Here is an 18970-nt window from a genome sequence, read left to right on the forward strand (position 1 = left end):
TAGTATTTATCTTCCTCTCTATATTTCGCATTTACATCTGCTTGTATATTCATATAATGGATGTTTCACTGTAATATATGTCCATTTAAGTGTTTGTTTGTAAAATTGAAAAGGATCCAATATGTGTGGATTTTGACCAATGAATTTTGAAACTTGAAATTCTCATTCTCTTTCCATATCTTACTCTCTCCATCTCTTTCCATATTTCAATCTCTCCATCTCTTTCCATATTTCAATCTCTCCATCTCTTTCCATATTTCAATCTCTCCATCTCTTTCCATATTTTAATCTCTCCATCTCTTTCCATATTTCAATCTCTCCCTCTCTTTCCATATTTCAATCTCTCTCTCTACTCCACTTCTCTCCATCTCTTTCCATATTTCAATCTCTCCATCTCTCTCCCTACTCCACTTCTCTCCATCTCTTTCCATATTTCAATGTTCCTCCTTATTCCATTCCCTCTCTCCCCCTGTGTCTTTATGTCCCTCTATCTGTCTCTATCTCGCTCTCCCTCTCACTACGAATGCCCAATTTACTACAGACACACAAAGCAATAGACAAACAAATATTATTATGCTTTTCAGGATGCAACGTGATTTTTTTTCTTTATTCATGTATGTCTTATATGCAGTACTGTATACCCCAAAAAATTCTTAAATCAAAGTTGTTTTTTTCAATATTTCACACACAGGTTGGTTCCAACAAAGTAACAGCATCCAGCCTTAATTCTGCGATGCCAAATGCTTGTTGCCAAAGGCAACAACATCTCATCGAACAAATACGCTAACACAACTGTCATAACAATATCAACTTTCAATTCAAGATCTTCTGTCGTTCTGGCCATAAACAAAAAATTCAAAACTGAAGTGAATAGCTATCTAAACCTACCTATAATAGTAAGACCATCATTCATCATATTTTGTGTAAATAGAATTGGAATATATTTTTTATCTCATACATTGTGTGGGTGTAGAAACGAGAATGAAACCCCATTGTCTATTTTGAGACTATAGGACTTGCTATCTTCAAACACACAAAGGACGTAATGCATTCTCTTCTCAATGACTGGATATGATGATATGAAATATAACATGGAATACCTATCTCTCTACGATCATACGATTATATTGTAATCTAAATTGTCTATGTGAGATTAAAATATTAGTGTTAGCAGAGAAATTCCTACAATTGATATACTATGAAAGTTATGTAGAGGGCAACGTATGCTTGCATGCCAGTTTCAACAAAGTATGACACTAATTTTAGATATGACAATGTTTTAGATGCTACATAATCTATTGTCCTACCCCAATACATGGAAAGCTACACTCACTCAGTCTGCTAGTGATTTGCGAAAACAGAGTAACGTCTCGTTTTAAGGAGTGAATTTGAACTGGGATATATAGAGTGCACTGTAGGAATTTCACCAAATGTCAGAGCAGTGTCTTTCCTGCAGGTATCCCACAAGCGCCCTTACGTCGCTAATCCTCCCATTTCATCACCGACAAACACGGAGGCTGCGGGTAAAGACGCAGTAGTGACTTTTTTGCAGTAATCTTGCTGTAAAGGCATTGTGCGACTTTCCCGCAGCCCTGCTGCCTCGTCTTTGACGAAACGTCGAGATTCGCGATGAAAAGTCGCTAGCGCCTAGCGACATTCCTACGAAAAGAAACGAGTCTGACCGTCAGTGAGGTGCCTTAGAAAGAACGTGCTACTAGTGCTCCAAGAAACTACCCAGCAAGATACACAACTGTAAGCCTTGTAATTGTAAACAACACTGCCGGTAGTAAATTACAGCATGATATATAAATCCATGTATTGCAAGACTGCGGTTGAAACAAACTAAGATATTACTAAATATTCTTCACACATAATATCTGCCAAGTAAAATTGAGAAGTTACGATGTGGGAACTGGAAAAATCATTTTGGGGAACATTAAAAATATAAATTCAAATTATTATCTTTTTTTTATCAGAGTATAGCTCTCTTTTATCTCCCCGAACATGCTAACTTCTTTGTCTTCTGTTGTTTTTCTAATGAAATGGTATAATTCAACCAACAAAACAGAGATTTTGGGCAGTTTCAGATGTCATCACCACCTGCGATGGATAGCGCCGACAATCACCAGTGGCAATGAAACATGTCATTCTGATGTTATCGCAACTTTTTATCCATATCACAGACGGGGCTGCACGTGGTGGTAAATTATTATTGATCAATCACCACTCGTAAAAAAGGAGCATTCAGATGCCATATATCGCCACTGATGCTTAAAGGCGTGATCCACCGCAATTGGAGAAAACATTTGAAAGAGGGGGAAGGGGCTGACAATAGCAATGTTAACTGAGATTGTACCGGTTGAAGACTCGGATATGAACGATATTCTCATCCATAAATGCAATCACAGAAGATCACAGGGAGTTTTTCAAAGATTAATAATTACGCATCATGCATTTTATATAATCCTCATATGATATGTGAAGATTTATTACAGATACATTTTAGTAAGTGAAAACTCCCAAGGGGACAGATTCCCTGGTCGAATATAACTGGGAGGTACGTATACTGCATGTATATGGGATGAGTGACTACAGGTAGGGGTCTCCAAACAATTAAATACCAATATCCAGATCTAGACTTTTTTTTACACAAGATTAGTGGTCTATTGTGTTCAATTAAAACAGAATTATTCATTATCTTCCAAAATAAACTGTGCTTTTTTCCCCTTCTTTTCTCCTCTATACATTGGATGACATATCTCGTATATATTCAATAAAACAGAACAATGATGCATACATTTCTGAAATTTGAAGTTATATATTTAGTTACTGTACACAAATGCGCAAATCAATTCATTAGAACTTTCATAATACATTAACACATGAATCCACACTCTGCTCATACCATTCATTACAGTCATACACAATTTTCTTGGAAGCAATCGAACATTGTCAAATCATAATTGTAAGTAAGCTTCTTGTGCACCACTCAAAATTAAAAAAAAATATATATAAAATTGCACATTCATACAATTCCAATTCTCTATAAACAATCATAGAAAAGAAAATAACTTTGGATAGAGTTGCAAAATTATGCAAACCATACTTCTTTGACCATTATTTGACTTCTCAGTAAGAATGGGGCAACTGAATAAAAAAGAAAATTAATCTACAGATGTAAAACTTTTAATTCCTCAATATTTAATTTCAGACATCTAAATTTGTTATATTTTTTTTGAAGTAGGCATCAAATATCAAATCAGCTAGACTAGATTATTAAAAAAAAGAATCCTGGATAATTCACAATCATTGCAATGTTAAAGATTTATGATGTTGCGATTTTAGCAGTCAATGTAAGTTGTGAAAATAAGCCCCTCCCCCCAGAAATAAATAAAAAACAAGTTTTCAACTGGAGCCAATGCAATTGATTTATTAAAAGATCTGCTTAATTCAATTAATTTTATTTCGATGCCATGGTAATTCATTGATAATGAGAAAGAAAGGACAGGGAGATTAGCCAAAAAAGAAGATCTTTATACAAGTGTCACACTAAAGTCTCAATCTTTACAGAAATTGATTACGATGAGAATATTACAATTGTCTATTCAATTTGTTAGGAGCTACAAGAATATTTCTTTCGGAAGTGCAATCGAAGAAAATGCTTGGTTCGCCCTTGTAAAAATGTCTTGCTGCTCGGTAGAAGTGAGGGGAAGTCATGAATTCTATATTTAACGAAAGCCAATATATCTCGCGTTTATCAACGACAAATTCTGCCCAGAAACACATTTTGAAACCCGAATTTAACCCCTGAAAAGAGAAGATCAACACAGCTATTAGCACTTTCAGTATCGGCCAGCCTTACAACTGTTGTTTCTAATGATGCAAAAAATCATATGAATGAAAAGAAAACAAAACATGAGAAACTAAATTCTGAATCTTTAAACAGAGCACCTTATAATATATGTGACAGGCACAAAAAATATGGAATGATTCCATTAATATTTAAATATGCAACAGATTCGTTTATGCTACGGAGGAAAAGAAAAGTGTAGGCTAAAGTCTTTTGAATAATTGATCAAAGTAGCTATAAAGATAATTAATTCTACAGCTTGAGCTAATCAATTAAAAAGCAGTTAATGAAAGAAGTGAATAATACAAGTCTCTACTTATCTACACTGTTATCTATTACATTGTGAGTTCCTTTTAGCACATTTTCAAAATCTCAAGTTTAAATGTCTTCGAAGTATGGCATTTAGCATAATACAGTACAGAACAATAATTAATATCAACAACAAATAGGCACATCCTGGCTATTATTTTAGCCAAACAAAGAAAACAGTTCAGCAGTACATAATCTGGACACAAATAGGCATCTTCAGTTTTAATAGACATACGTATTATCACGTTTATTGTACTTTTGCAAAGAAAAACAAAGACATTTGATCTTGCCCAAGTAATATCATATACATATATGTGTATATATACAGGCTATTGCTGTCATAATGGACATTTGATTTGAACATCTTTATACTGGCATAATATGATGGAATAAGTATCATCCTCCTCATACAGCGAGCAGAGGAAAGGGAAGTCTTTTCTTCAAGCTTGTAGACCACCAATATGCCGTTAGGCTCTCCAAAGTTGTCCAAGTTTCATCAACTAAATACTAGAGGTTAGCTCAAGATGCGAGAGATAGTAGCGAGTGATCTTTGAAAAAGGTGGTTATTTGAGCACTGAGCAAGCGGTCATACAAGGTGGAATGCATATACGCTGAGCGGCACACAGTCTAATCTCTTTTAGCAGTGGCTTTCCGCAAGAAAGGGTTCTTAGAGTTGAAAGCATCAGTGCGTCGTGTTCGGTCGGTTCCCCACGGCACCGGGCGTCATCGGTGTGTGGTACTGCGGCTGCTGCTGCGGCGTTGCCTGTGACGGTGCCTGCTGTTGCGGTGCCGTCGCTGCAACCTGCGAGTATTGCGGTATGTCCTGCTGCTGCATCCCTTGCGATAGATGTTGTTGCTGTTGTGGCGGTTGTTGCGACTGCTGCTGCTGTGTTTGCCCAGTTTGTATGTGTAACTGCGAGTGTGCACCGGTCTGTGGCGTGTACTGTGGATTGGAATCCGGCAATCCTCCAGGGTTGGGCGTGCTGTGCGTCTGTTGAGTTGGTCTTGGGTGCTGAGGGTACGCTGCATGGTCCGATAAAGCTTGACCCATCGTATTCTGCCCTAGATTTTGACCCATTTGGTTTGGCATGTTGGGATACTGCTGTTGTTCCTGTAACACACAAAACACAATAGAGATGGGGTTAGGTTTAAGGTCAAAGGAAATACAAGCCAAGTTCATAAGACCATTAGCATTATTCCCTAATATAAGCAAATTTCAAAACAAGTCCCTAGTTTACATAATTCTCCATTGTGTTAATTAATAACAAGAGAGAAAGAGAGAGAATCCCTGTATTGTCTGAGCTATCAAAGCAATACCTAATTGAATTCACAGCTCAGCAACCTTGGGCTCAGGCTATCAAGCAAACAATGATCTAACCACATATGACAATGCAAGGCCTTTAATTTCCAACCTACCTTTAAGAGATTGAATTAATTAAAGTGCTTATGAAATTCGAACAGTGTTGTTTCTGGGGTCTTTTGTGTTATGTTGTGATCAAGACCATCATTGGATACCCACCTTGTTCTAAACACGGACCAGGAACCAATCAGAGTGGTTCTTGCATATTTGAAATTCATCGCACAGCTTTATGTTACAGGGCACTGCTTCTTTTAAGTACTGGTGGGTGTTCCATAAAGCTGTTCATAAGCTACGAGCAACTTTACAAACGACTGGTGAACCTTTCCTAAGGTAAGTGATACACACCAGTTTTCCACTGGCATTGATTTAGTTCCTAAAAAAAGGGTCACCCGTTGTTCGTCAAGTCACATGTATCTTACAAACAGCTTTATGAAACACCTACCAGGTTTGATATGGTACATACCTGTGTTGGTGGTTGGATGGGCATGCCTTGGTGTGGGGCAGCGGCTATGGCCATACCGGGGTTGGGGTTTCCTTGGGGCTGGGCCGTGCTGGCCTGTAGTCTCTTTTTCAGGGTTGTGTTCTCCTCCTGGAGCAAGTCATTCTTCTCTACCAGGATCTTGATCTGCTCCTTCAGGACCTCCACCTCCTCCCTCACCGCAAACAACAAGTGACTCTTAACCAAGTCCTGTACAATAAAAAAAAATGAAAACAAAGAGCATTTTGATGAGTGCATGTCGAAAAGCTCTAGAATGTCTGTCTCCAGTGCTATATTCAGATTTCGAAGCACTAAAGACTTATTCAATAGTGAGAAATATACTGTATATCTTTTTCGTTTACTCTCTCCCTCTGTAACCCTTTTTTTTTTAGCTCCAAGGCCCTTTTTATAAGGTTCAAATGTTCAATGCTATGTAACAGGCCAGTTTGAATGCAATGTGATTAACTCAACCTGGGCCGATTGCATTAAAAGGTCTTTGAAATGACTGTCTTTCGTGTTGCTGATTTATCATGACGCACCATACAAAGGGCCTTTTGTAAATTTGTCATCAGCTATTGAAATTAATTATCTCACGTTTTAAATCCCTTTTCATGTAATAACATAAGATATGGTATTTATAAACGTTTTTTTTTAAATCAAACTTTAGAATACCGGTAGGTTTGTAATTGATTTGTTAGAGGAATTTCATACGGTGCATCATAAATAGAGAACACAAAAGACGGTCCCTGCAGAGACCTTTTCAAGCAATCGGCCCCTGGTCTTTGTGAAACATGCCCCCAGGTTTTCTCATCATTCTCCATTCTGTCATGTTAGTACATGTACATGTAGGTACTTTCCTAAGGAAGGACAAAATACATTAAAGGTATTTTCTAAAAGGTCAGGTTAGCTGGCTGATCATAAGAGTACATATACCTTATGAACGTGCCTGGGAACAGACATTGGATCCATTAGAAGACTTTATTTAGGTTGATCGATGTTTTCGTTTCTACTTTGGGAGTTGCTATAAGGATTATTATACAGTCACAGCACAAAGACAGGAAGAGGTATTGAACAAAAACAGATCATAGGGAGAAAAAAATAAACAGTCGATGAAAACCATATTAACCTAAATTACAAGCAGCCAGGTCATATGATTCTGACGGCAGACATTTTGAAGCCACCACAGAACATATGTATCGGTCCTTTTTAGCCCCATTCCATTACCACAATACTTGTAAAGTGAATTTAGAAGAAATTGTTCAGGCCTTAAATAACATGTAATTATAATCGGTGCCACAGTTTTTTGCGGAATTACTGAATCCACATTCAGGAACATCAGAACAAAACCATTTTGTGTTTTGTTAACTGAAACATGATTGAAAATTTTCAAAATTGAATGACCAATTGACCACCATGTTCAAGTAATTAGCATGCATCAAGTCAAACAGGATTTGGAATATCCCAGTAAAGTATTGGACTTGTTATTCATGAAGCATGTCTAAATAAAACCCCATGAATGCTTTTTCTATCAAAATTGACAATTTTTATATTCAAACTTCAAAAGACATGACTATTATAAAAGTCAAATGGTCCTTAATTCAGTATATGCTTATTTCTCTTGAGCCAATCATTTAATAGTATTTCAGTAGCTTATAACAATAATCGTGAAAATCACTGAATACTTTTTTCATGAAATGCTCTCCATGTGAATGAACAATGGGTCTGCAATTTTTATAACAAAGACTACATCATCAGAGTGAGCGTGACAAGCCTGGCTTTGAGGTGATGAAAATGATGGGATTTATACAGCTCAATGGTTCCTGGTAGCACAAGGTCTATGTTGTGGCATAGAATAGCCTCCAAATGGGCCTTGCATTTGACCCTCTACTGTTTACTCACGTTTCAAAACAAATTTTGGGGTGAGGAAACGTCAATAAGAGCACTATTGTATCATGTAATATTTTACCATCAATGACCTTCTGGCTCCAAGCAAATTGAAACCTTTCAATACCATCAACTGTTGAACTGTAAAAGTGCACTGAATGACCTTTTTGCTCTAACCAAAATGTGGGTGACCCAGCACAGGAGTGCAAACCCTTCATTAGAGTTAAGGGGTCTGAAAGCAAAGCCTACAATGAATTGTGTTCTGAAGGCCCTATATGTGCTAGTCTTTGTGCTAAGTCCCACTTGTTGAGAAAAGTTTCAATCAGGGTCTGTGCCTGCAGACAAGAGATCCATGTCTATTAGAATTTCTAAATTCTGAATTCTTCTTATCACTAAACCATGGTTCTGGCCACTCCTGTCTGATGAGACTGCTATATTAACACCGTTACCACAACTGGCATTAAATCATGCATACCTCTATAATGTTAAAATGTATTTATTTTTCTTCATTTGATTAATTTATCTTCATTACGTTAGATTTTAATAAAAAAAAATTCTGAGAACCTATATTTACAAGTCATGCTTTTAATAGGTTGCTCCTATTTTACAATGTACTTTTTTAAACAGTGAATGTAATATTATTTGTCATTACATTTTGCTCAAGACATATGTAGACTTTGTGGAATGTGACACAATAAATCAAATCAATTCATTTTTAACATGCGGATCAGCAATTTTTATTTTCAATCCTGGACGAAATAAACTACATTATAAGGCTTTAATTCTGGGTTGACCACAAATCTGCAAGTCATGGCACCACACCCAATCAATGCAATTACCAGTGATGTGATCAAATCTAAACTCCATTTCCAAGGAAGGCAGCGTATTCAATCAACAAGTTCAACAGCAAAGCATATTGATTTTCATTCACATTACAGGGATTCTCATGTCAACACCAGCACCCTTCCAATACCATTTTTTCTTGTGATGAGGATAAATAATTCATTGTTCCAAATATCACCATGGAAACTGTAAACGTCTACAAGGATATTGTCGCATGGGCGGAAAAGGGTGCAGTGTCACATTCAGTCACGTATACCAAATAGAGTAAGTCTGATAACTCAGACTCTTTGAGACCATCATACCCCTTTCAATATATAGTTGGTCCATGGCTCATTCATGCCTTGCAAAAATTAAAACTAAGTTCGAGATCTGGTATACAGAAATCTTACTTTGGTAGGAAAAGGTTGGAAGCAAGTGTTTTTCGTACATTGGAATGTTTGTATTTAGAAGAACAAAATCTAAGTCATAATTCAGGCTTGCTTCAAAATTATATTCATTACCACAGGCTATCACAGGATTTGCCTGGTGTCGCTAACACAGGAAACATGTGGGACCACACATGAATGAGACAACAGTTTTCAGTAATTTTTCTAATCTTCATTTGCTTAATACTCTGTAATTTTCCCCGAAAGATTGATTGGTAGATGATTATTAATGTGTAAGTTTAAAAATTCTGCTGAAGTTTTGTTCAACTTTGGGGACATTTTTTTTTATTTTCTGTTGTTTTCAGTACCAGAGTTTACGGTACGGTATCTATTACTCATTAAACATTCAATAGCTCCAGCCTTTTAAGGTTAATGTTTTACCTAAGAGACAGTGCAATGTCTACCATGTCTACCATGCACTTTACGAGTCTGATAAAGGTCTACGAGTCAAGACTAAGAGATAAGTAAACATACATGGGAGGGGACAACATTCAAGCCAATGACGTCACTGGATTGTATATCTACTGTGAGGGTCAAATGTAAGGTCATGTGATGGGGAGACCGATTACGATTACGGGAGGTAATTCAGGCCTATGATACTGCCCGCAAGGAAAAAAAAATGGGAAGGGGGTAGAACAGAATTGAGGGCAAACACACTATCAAGGATCATATTTTTTGATGCTGGAGCCTAGTGCTCAAAACCATATTGTCTCCTGGCTTAAATTTTAAACCTTGTATCTCAAAATCATTATTTTTCAATGAGAGCTAAGAATAAGCTTGATTTTTTAGTGAGCGCATGGGAAGCATCCTTCTTTTGCCTAGTTCTTGACAGGTATCAGGATATTGTCACCATTGCCATCCATGTATTTCAAAAAAGGTTGTTTTTTTTATTAAAAGCTTCCCTCCATATTCAATAATTTTGAGATACATATTTTGAACATCCCCGCCACGATATACATTTTAATTGATGATAGCTAATGCTTCTCTTGTTGTTCTCATAAAAATAATTGTTTTTTTTACTTTATTTATTTATTTAATGTGGATAGTTATTGGGCTGTCATGTGCCAGATTTATCACTTAATCATAATTCCGAAGTACAACTCCCATAAAGTTTCTTATCACTCTTTCATAATATCTGTGTAAGTATGTCACATGACAAAAATTATAAATCTATTACACACAATATAAAAATCATTTGAATAGATCAAGCTGACAACGACAAATGCTGGAAATAATACTTGTTTTCAACAACATCTTGGGGGGGTAGAGTTCAAAATCCATGTTTAAAGTGATCTGGAAAATATTTGCATGTGTTATCAAAGTTCTATTTTGGTCTCATTTCTGTGATAACAGGCTGTCATACTTATCGTTATGCTTCAAAGGGCAGTGGAAAAACCCCACGGAAATCACCGACTACCTGTATTTTGAAATAAGTTTGTTATGCAACAAAAACTTTTGACCCATATCTGAAGTCACCCAATGACACTTTTACAGCATCTGATTCTAAATACAGGCTGAACTACTCAAAATCTTGTTCGAAACCCCCAAATTTTCAAAAGCAAGAATAAAGGGCAGGGAGAACAGTTTTCTTTAGGGAAAAGTCAACCATTTTTAACCGATTTCTCTTTTTGCTTGTCAAATCGTTTTGGACACAAAATGACTGGCAGTTTAGGAGAGTTTTAAATGACGTCATGTTTTTCAAAGCCAGAAAAGAAAAGGAATCAAACCCCCTAATCAAAGACCCTGGCTACGGGGTTGAATCTATGGATATTTCTTCAGGATTCTGATCATTACCGCAAATGGACAAGGGGTTACACTTGAAGACTAGCTCCACCCTTCTTGCCTTCGAGCCAATATAAGCAATCAATATAATCAATGCATGCGCCCTTCTTCCTCTATCTCAAGAAGGTGTACCCAAGCATGGTAGAACTGGAGGACAGACATCCTCCTTCAGATAACATCTTTTGTTTTACACTCATATTTCTATGAAGTTGATTTGGATTTGGAAGCTAAAAGTTGACTCTCTTCTGAGTTATAAAAGTGACTCATAATTCATTTCACTTGAAATGGCATCAGCTGAAAATCACTAATTCTGAGTCAAAGTAACTCAGAAAACAGTAATTTTGATTCAGAGGCATTAAGTGTGTTGTGGATTATTGGGGGGGGGGGGGGGAGGGGTAAGAGCCATCAAGGAAACAATTTCCTACTCCCTGTTGTTAATTTTTTGTTGTTTTGAACTTTGAAGCTTTTCATCTACAATGTTCTCATCCCCCAAGCTCATGAGCTACACATCATCCTTTGATTGTACTTGTTCAATACTGTATCTATCATTCTACAATGGCTTGTTTAATCAAAAGAGTAATTCAATCAAGAGCTTGTACATTAAATCAATACTGGTAGCCCATCACAATGAAGAGTTTTCTTTCAGTCATGAGATCCTAAACCTTATCCCTATTGTCTATACATATGGTTTCATAACAGCCTTCTGGCTCTAAAAGGATGGAATTGATCCTTTCTTACTCCAATGTTCCAATCATTGTGTTGCATATGTTTGCCTGTATGATTTCATAACAGCTTTCTGGCTCTAAACAAAAGGCAAGGAATTAATCCTTTCTTAGTCCAATGTTTCAATTATTGTGTCGCATTTGTTTGCCTGTATGACTTCATAACAGCCTTCTTGCCCTGAAGGCAAGGAATTGATCCTTTCTTCCTCCCATGGTTTATGCGAATGCGAATGCATGCATTCAAGGAGGGAAGCAAAGTGACAATAGGGATGAACTTGAGTTCTCAGCCAGTTTAAGGACAATGTGGCGTCTGAAGCTGTGTCATATCTGTCTGGTTTCATAAGAGCCTTCTGGCTTTAAGCAACTGAATTGATCCATTCTTCTTCTGTTTATGTATTGTGTATTCAAGTGAAGCAATGTGACAGCAGGGCTTAGACTGAGCCAGTCAAAAGAAAATAAACATGGTTTATGCAGACGGAAGAAGGCAACAGTTGCGAAACACTTCAAGCATGCTGAAAAAATAAGGGAAAACCCCAGAAATACTCGGCACCCTGTTCATACCAGTTATATGAGAATTAAATGTGGATATTTTATAGAATCCATCTGATGGTGTTTATGATAAACACAGTGAATTTTGTCTTAGATTAGTAGTGGGCTAGAAAATATAAATTGTTGTTTTGTTTTGCATAGGGAATCTATTAACCTTTTCCATCTCAACATGAAATGAACTATATTTTGGTGTCACACACAGGTCACATGATATGCCAACTTGTGTTATGGTCCCTGGGGGGTGTTTCACAAAGATTTAAGTATGACTTAGGTCGCACTTAAATGTCGACGCGTACATGATATGCAACGCGCAATCTTATTGATCAATACGCAGTAGCGCGCGTCCTCTTGGCATGATCTGACCAATGCTGCCTTGCCTTTTATACTGCGCGCAACTAGACATTTAAGTGCGACTCTAAGTCATACTTAAATCTTTGTGAAACACCCCCCAGAGATATTTAGAAAGAAGTTGAAGACGTACTCAACAAATGAAAGAAGTGTACTACTTCCTGCAATACCCTTGCAGTGAAATGTATCGAGAAGATTGATTTTTTGTTCCTTCAAGAAGGCCAAGTAATTGTAAACCTTCCTGGGTTCCACCTCCTGCAGACCTTCCCTTGGTCTATGATCAATATCTTTATAAGATATCAACTTTCTGACCCCCTGCGGCTTTTTCTAGAGGTCCTCGGAGTCCCCCTTGCCTGGGTTATGTTTACCTCCCCCCTCCTACCAGACTAGTCTCCACGCACAGACTCAAAGTTGACACTTAAAAAAGACATCTAGATTTTACACTAGTGTTTGGGACTTGACTCCAGACCCTCTGCTCTCTTGCGAATTATCCACAGTAAATGGTTAATTCTAGTCTCCCACTTCAGACTCCGACCAATTCAAGTTTAAATCAAGGGTATGTGCCAGCAGACTAATCCCAGACTAACATCATAGGCCGAACAATAATAATAATAATAACATTGGAGAAAATCGTGCTGGGGGTAACTGGGTCGATATGTAAACATAAAATGTATATGGATCGGATGCATCTACTGACCATTGTCACACTGCCAGTATCAATTCAATTTATTGATTTGTCTGATAAAAGGAATGCACCCCCAAGAGAGGAAGGAGAAAAGATCATAAACTGGGGGTCAATACGATCAGGGTAAAAGGAAGCTTGAAAAGGTGGGGTTCTAGTCTTATAAAGTTAACCCTAAATTTGGCAATATTGAGAATCTAGTCATTTTATTCATCTATTATTCAATTCATTTCTAAACTATGTATAACTATGTCCTTTAGATGTTTTATGAGTGTAAACTATTTTCAGATCATGCCGTGTCATTTTTAATTTTTAGTACCTGGTAATTATCAATCTTTTAAATGTAAAATGTAGGCCTGTGTATGACTGTGACCTTTGGATGTTTTTACGAGTCTAAACTTTTTAAGTTCATGTCTTTCATTTTGAATTATTAGTAATGATCAATCTTTTAAATGTGAAATGTAGGCTTATGTATGACTGTATCCGTTCGATGTTTTTTTTGGGGTGTAAACTTTTCAAGATCGTGTCTTTCATTTTGAATTATTAGTAATGATTGATCTTGTAAATGTGAAATGTCGGCTTATGTATAACTGTGTCCTCCAGACATTTTCAGGAGTGTAAACTTTTAAAGATCATGACTTGTCATTTTGAATAATTAGTAATGATAGATCTTTTGAATGTGAAATTCACCCACAACATAATGCACATCTGTTCTGAATTGGTTAATCATCTTTACATGACCCTATTGATCTCCTGATCAATGGGAATTTTTGGTCTATCTAAACAACATCAAAACCATATCCGAGGGAGTACTGCCTCATGAAAATTGATTGGGAAACCCAGTCGTCAATGTTCAGATAACCATCAGTGTGGGGGTTGGTATAAAAAAAAACAATAGCCTATTAAAATAAAACCCACCTAAAATAACATGTGAATCATGTTATGCACGACACCTATGATAACAGCATGTGATTCTTGCCATGTAGGAAAGAACCCTATTCATTGATGTATATTGTTTGTTCATTTTCCTTCTGGATAAACATTTAATGTGGTTTTCTTTCAAAGTCACTTGGTTTGCAGTATGAAATCTGATATTTTTTTTTCAATAATCTTAAAATTGAACAGCTTTGGGCCTACGAACATGACTATGGTGGAGAATTTCCAACCCCTTTCCAAGGAAGACCCCTACTATTACTGACATAACAAAAACGGGTATTCCCACATTTTGGGGAATTCCACATTTTGAGTTTAGGGGCAAAACTAAAGAGGTACAATCCAAGAACCGAATGCACACATGCACTACTGTTTATTTCATTTGGGAAATCCAGAACTTATCTTGCTTTAATATTGGATGCAGGTTTTTCAGAGGTTTTATGAACAAAATATCTACTTATACAAATTCTTATAGGTCTATACACTAGCATATGCTACCTTTGTCATGGCAACAGACCAAAATCATTTATTTCACAAGGATTCGGAAATGGAAGGCAACTTTTTATGATTTCAGGCTGACTGAAAATTGAGGAACACCAGCACATTAGGAATTCGCTCATTGGTATCGAACCTCTTAATTTTATGCTAAGAAATCAAGAATCCCCAAAATACAGAAATTCTCCTTTTGTTCCCCAATTAATGCACAAAATCATCTTGTACTTGTAAAAGTGGTCAAGCTTTGTGGTGAAAATATCATCACAGAGCTATCAAAGCTTAGCCAACATCTAACCACATGGAATTTACAGCAGAACCAAGATATTTGTTATTCATTACAAATTTATCTACTGGTATTTTTTAGCCATTAGATTGTCTATTTTAATACATGTATGTTCTTGCCTTTCATGTTTCATATTTAGGCTTGGATAGAAAATCAGTCTTTAGAAGAAGCAAAGCAATTTCTGAAAATTTACTACATACACATGTATTTTGATTTTAAAGACAGAAACAATTTGACCCCCCAAATGAAAATTTAAACAAAATCATAAAGAAAGACTGATCATAAAAGTACATGTAATTGTGTTGGCATTGCTGATGTGGTTTTCACCTTACCTGTATGTTACAGTAATTATTCATAGGCCTGAATTGTCAAAAGATGTTTCAATTGTACCATGATGAACTATGTAGGGTGTACATAATTACGCATATTCACCGCTTACATTTTTTTATATAAATGCTTACTTCTGACAAAGGGGGCTTCCTACATGCTAGAATAAGGTGCGATAATACAAGAAATCTGGATTAGCCATGGCCATGATGGCTATATGTACCCTGGTTAAACTGAAACCTCTTTTGAGAAGACAGGCCAATGGGTTAATTTTCAAAGATGCCTTTGGAGTGTTCGTGTCACACTACATGTACATAGGCCAACATGAAGATTATTTTCTAGGTGGTTTCAAGAAACAAGTGTTGACGATTACATGTATGATTGATGTGGATTTTCTTGTCCTTTGGCCCTCTATAATGATAACATACACAATGCTTTCATTCAACAGTTGTCAAAAATCTGTAATTTGAAAAACAATCATCAAAATGAGGCAAAAAAAAGAAAAGAAAGTTAGGTACTTACCATTGCTTGCTCAATCTTGTTGTCGATAGCACCACCGGCAGGTGAAGTGCTGCATAGGAGAAAAGCAGAGAGTACATCATTGTTAATTGAACATGTTCGTTTCTTTGAGAAGGCAATCTGTTTCTCGTTTTTAAGTTGTACCCGAGGTACAGTTTTGTTGTAGAGCATACGCATGGTGCGTAATGTCTTTGGTCTAGATCACTAGCAACTGAAGTGACAGCTGATGATTCGGTCGTTGGTCGGTTCTGTCCTACTGGATGAATGATATCCGGAAACAAGATGATTGAATGGACAAGACTGTTGTTCTAGATAAGATACATGTAGTTTACTTGGAATTGTGACAGAGTCAGAATCAAGTCCCGATGTGTCAAAGTTCTGCAGCTGAACTGAGTGCGAGTCTCTGAAATTTGCGCCTAAATCAAATCAGTGAGATGTTGCAATCGGAGAATCAGCTGATTTGCGATCACTACCGTGCCTGATGACGTGGTTCAGACACATAGAACGTCAAGCCTGCGGGTTAAATAATGGTACCAGCCGGTATGGACTGGTTTGGAATCGCCCAGAAAATCCTGACGAGCTGTTGCCGTTTTATCTGCTGCTGTCACCTTACTGACAGGGCCTAACTGAGCGGAATGAGAAGTGACAACCAACGAGGGTTGCTATAATCCAACGCCTAACTGGAAGTTGTGGGTGACGTCAGCATGGGTGATAGGCTAGTTCCTGTATGCAGAAAAAAGGGAAACCTCCAGCTCTCTGAATTCAACTTGACTATAAAAGCTCCAGAAAGGTCCCTGGTAACACGAATAGTGCTCTGGAGCCGATACAACAAATGCTTTCAGTATTCAATTTGGTAATGGGGTTTCACTACTGTTACAAGTCCAATTTTATTTCCTCCACCCTGGGACAGGGATATCATCCAGGCAACATAGGCAACGCTGACTACTTCCACTAAAGGTTCAATGCCTTCGAAAAGATCTCTGATGAAATGCTATGACAGCTTAATATTGGAATCGACAAACGATTCTTGGCACAGTAGTCAGTAAGAATACAGTCCCATGTAATTGCTCCCGGGTTAGCAATCTTGGAACAGCGACGACGAGCGGAGAGAAAATGGGGTCAGCACTAATGTGACAGACCATGTGACGATGAGGAGATAGAGATCAGCATATGTTAATTATCAACAATCACGTTTTTAATCCGAGGCAGGCCAATGTACAAGGTTTTCCTCTATCAAATTGCAAGGCTGATCAAATGTACCAGAAGATACATAAATGCACGTTAGTCACTCAAGCTCTCTTCAGTTCAGCTCATTCACAGTACTCAGTAGTATACTAGCACAAAATGATGGTTGCTAAATTTCAGACGATCTGTTGAAATATTACCCCAAAACCCAGGATTTTTTTCAATAATACAATTTCTGGCAAGTGTTTAAGGTATAGTTTAGGATAAATCCATTCAGGATAAAAAGCACTTTATTTAATGATGATATTGAACAGCAATAGGTAGGCATGTGTTCCCTGAGTCGGCTGGGCTGTGCTATGTTATGTTGTTCATTCAGAATTTCATCGAGTTCCCGGCAAAACGGCTTTTTAAAAAATCAATTGGTCACCTGCAGCATACCTTACACACAAACACACACACATGTACACACACATATGTAAACTCAATAGAGTCATTGGGCGAGTCTGGAATTTTCTATGCAAGCTACATGAAGAGCTCTGGAAAATTACTGGCTGTGTACAGGGAATTCCCTGGAATACTCCACTTCTAGAGAGGGGTATTATTATGAAGACCAACTACAAATTAACAATCAACATTCACAATTTGAACAATCATGGACCACATTACACATTAATCTCATGAAATATATTGAAAACAAGGTATTTTGTCATTTTGTTTGAAAAAAAAAATATTCTCTGTCCAACATGCTTTAATTTATGGAAATAAAACCAGAATGTCCCCCCAAAGACACAATGGAAGAATCCCATCACATGCACACTGCATGATACTGCCTAGGCTGTGAATAAATTGTCCTCAAGAACCTTTGTGATAACAACCTCCAATGAACCTGGTTTTCCATGCGCGTTCACTCAACCAAGGAAGGGTAAATAGTAAATACAACCATCCTATACACAATAAAACAACAATAACAAACTGATGGCTTAGAATTATAAAAGGAAGACACGCCCTCAATGGTGAGTAATATACAGTTGCCTTTGACATGATTGGTAAAGCGAGGAATATAATTATGCTATAATTTCTGCATTTCATAAGATGGGTCACAATTATGTAGGGCATTTCATAATCTCTCAATTGGAAGTAATGACACAGGGAAAAATAATGACTGCTGTCATATGAATAGTAACAAATATTGACTGCTTTAAGGGACATAGTTCAAACTATATTTTGAGAGGTTAATTTTCTGTCTCAATGTTATGGCATAGAGAAAAATAATGACTGCTGTCATAAGAATAGTAGCAAATATTGACTGCTTTCAGGGGCATAGTTCAAACTACTTTCCTTGAGGTGATTTTCTGTCCCAAAATATGGCATTTTGACTGACTGCCATATACATTATATAGTAACAAATATTGATTGCTTTAAGGGGCATAGTTCAAATTATTTTCCTAGAGGTGATTTTCTGCCCCAATGTAATACTGTAAAAGCTGTTATTTTCGCGTACAGAATTTTTCGCGAATCGCGGGGGTCCCGACATTTTCGCGGGTTGTTAAATTCGCGATCGGAAGATGTATGATACATTTCCACAGCATTTCAAAGAAGCAAAACTAGTGCAATTCATGTGCAAATCTACACTTTTCAAAGTAACCATGCTGATATGTCTTTTGTACATAAATATGTCCCTGTAAAAACAGTTACAAATTGTGGAAAAAGTGGCTTAAATTTCACTTTTTTAACCTTTAGATCTAAAAATTCATCATGCCACAGGATCTATAGGGTTAAGCAATCTTTGGAATTTGTGTTTGATTCGATTCATTTTTCAAAAAGTTGGTAAAAAGTGCAAAATTGTGGAATTTTGTGAACAGAATGTTCACCTTCAAAATTCTGGTCATGTGACTTATGAATATTAATGAGTATGCAAATAGCTACCAATACGTGTGTATAGAGTCAATCAGATGACAATAAAATCAAATTGTTTCATGGAAAATACATTTTAATA

The 18970-nt window shown here is 36.9% G+C and overlaps 1 protein-coding gene across 3 annotated transcripts in view; it reads right to left on the minus strand.

Moving 5' to 3' along the window:
- Window positions 1-585: 585 nt before the first annotated feature.
- LOC121429903 (uncharacterized protein DDB_G0285291-like) overlaps window positions 586-18970 on the minus strand; it is a 29601-nt gene continuing 11216 nt past the window's right edge. For 2 of the 3 annotated variants that reach the window (XM_041627162.1, XM_041627164.1), the window contains exons 2-4: window positions 15793-15841; window positions 5983-6207; window positions 586-5270 (exon numbers count right to left, since the gene is read on the minus strand). In XM_041627162.1, the coding sequence (XP_041483096.1) occupies window positions 4842-5270; window positions 5983-6207; window positions 15793-15841 (703 nt within the window). In that variant the 3' untranslated portion in view covers window positions 586-4841. Of the gene's footprint in view, window positions 5271-5982; window positions 6208-15792; window positions 15842-17412; window positions 17484-18970 lie in introns of those variants that run through there. The other variant, XM_041627163.1, reaches the window with a different exon arrangement.

Source organism: Lytechinus variegatus, chromosome 16 (genome assembly GCF_018143015.1).
Source record: "Lytechinus variegatus isolate NC3 chromosome 16, Lvar_3.0, whole genome shotgun sequence".
NCBI classification, from domain to species: domain Eukaryota; kingdom Metazoa; phylum Echinodermata; class Echinoidea; order Temnopleuroida; family Toxopneustidae; genus Lytechinus; species Lytechinus variegatus.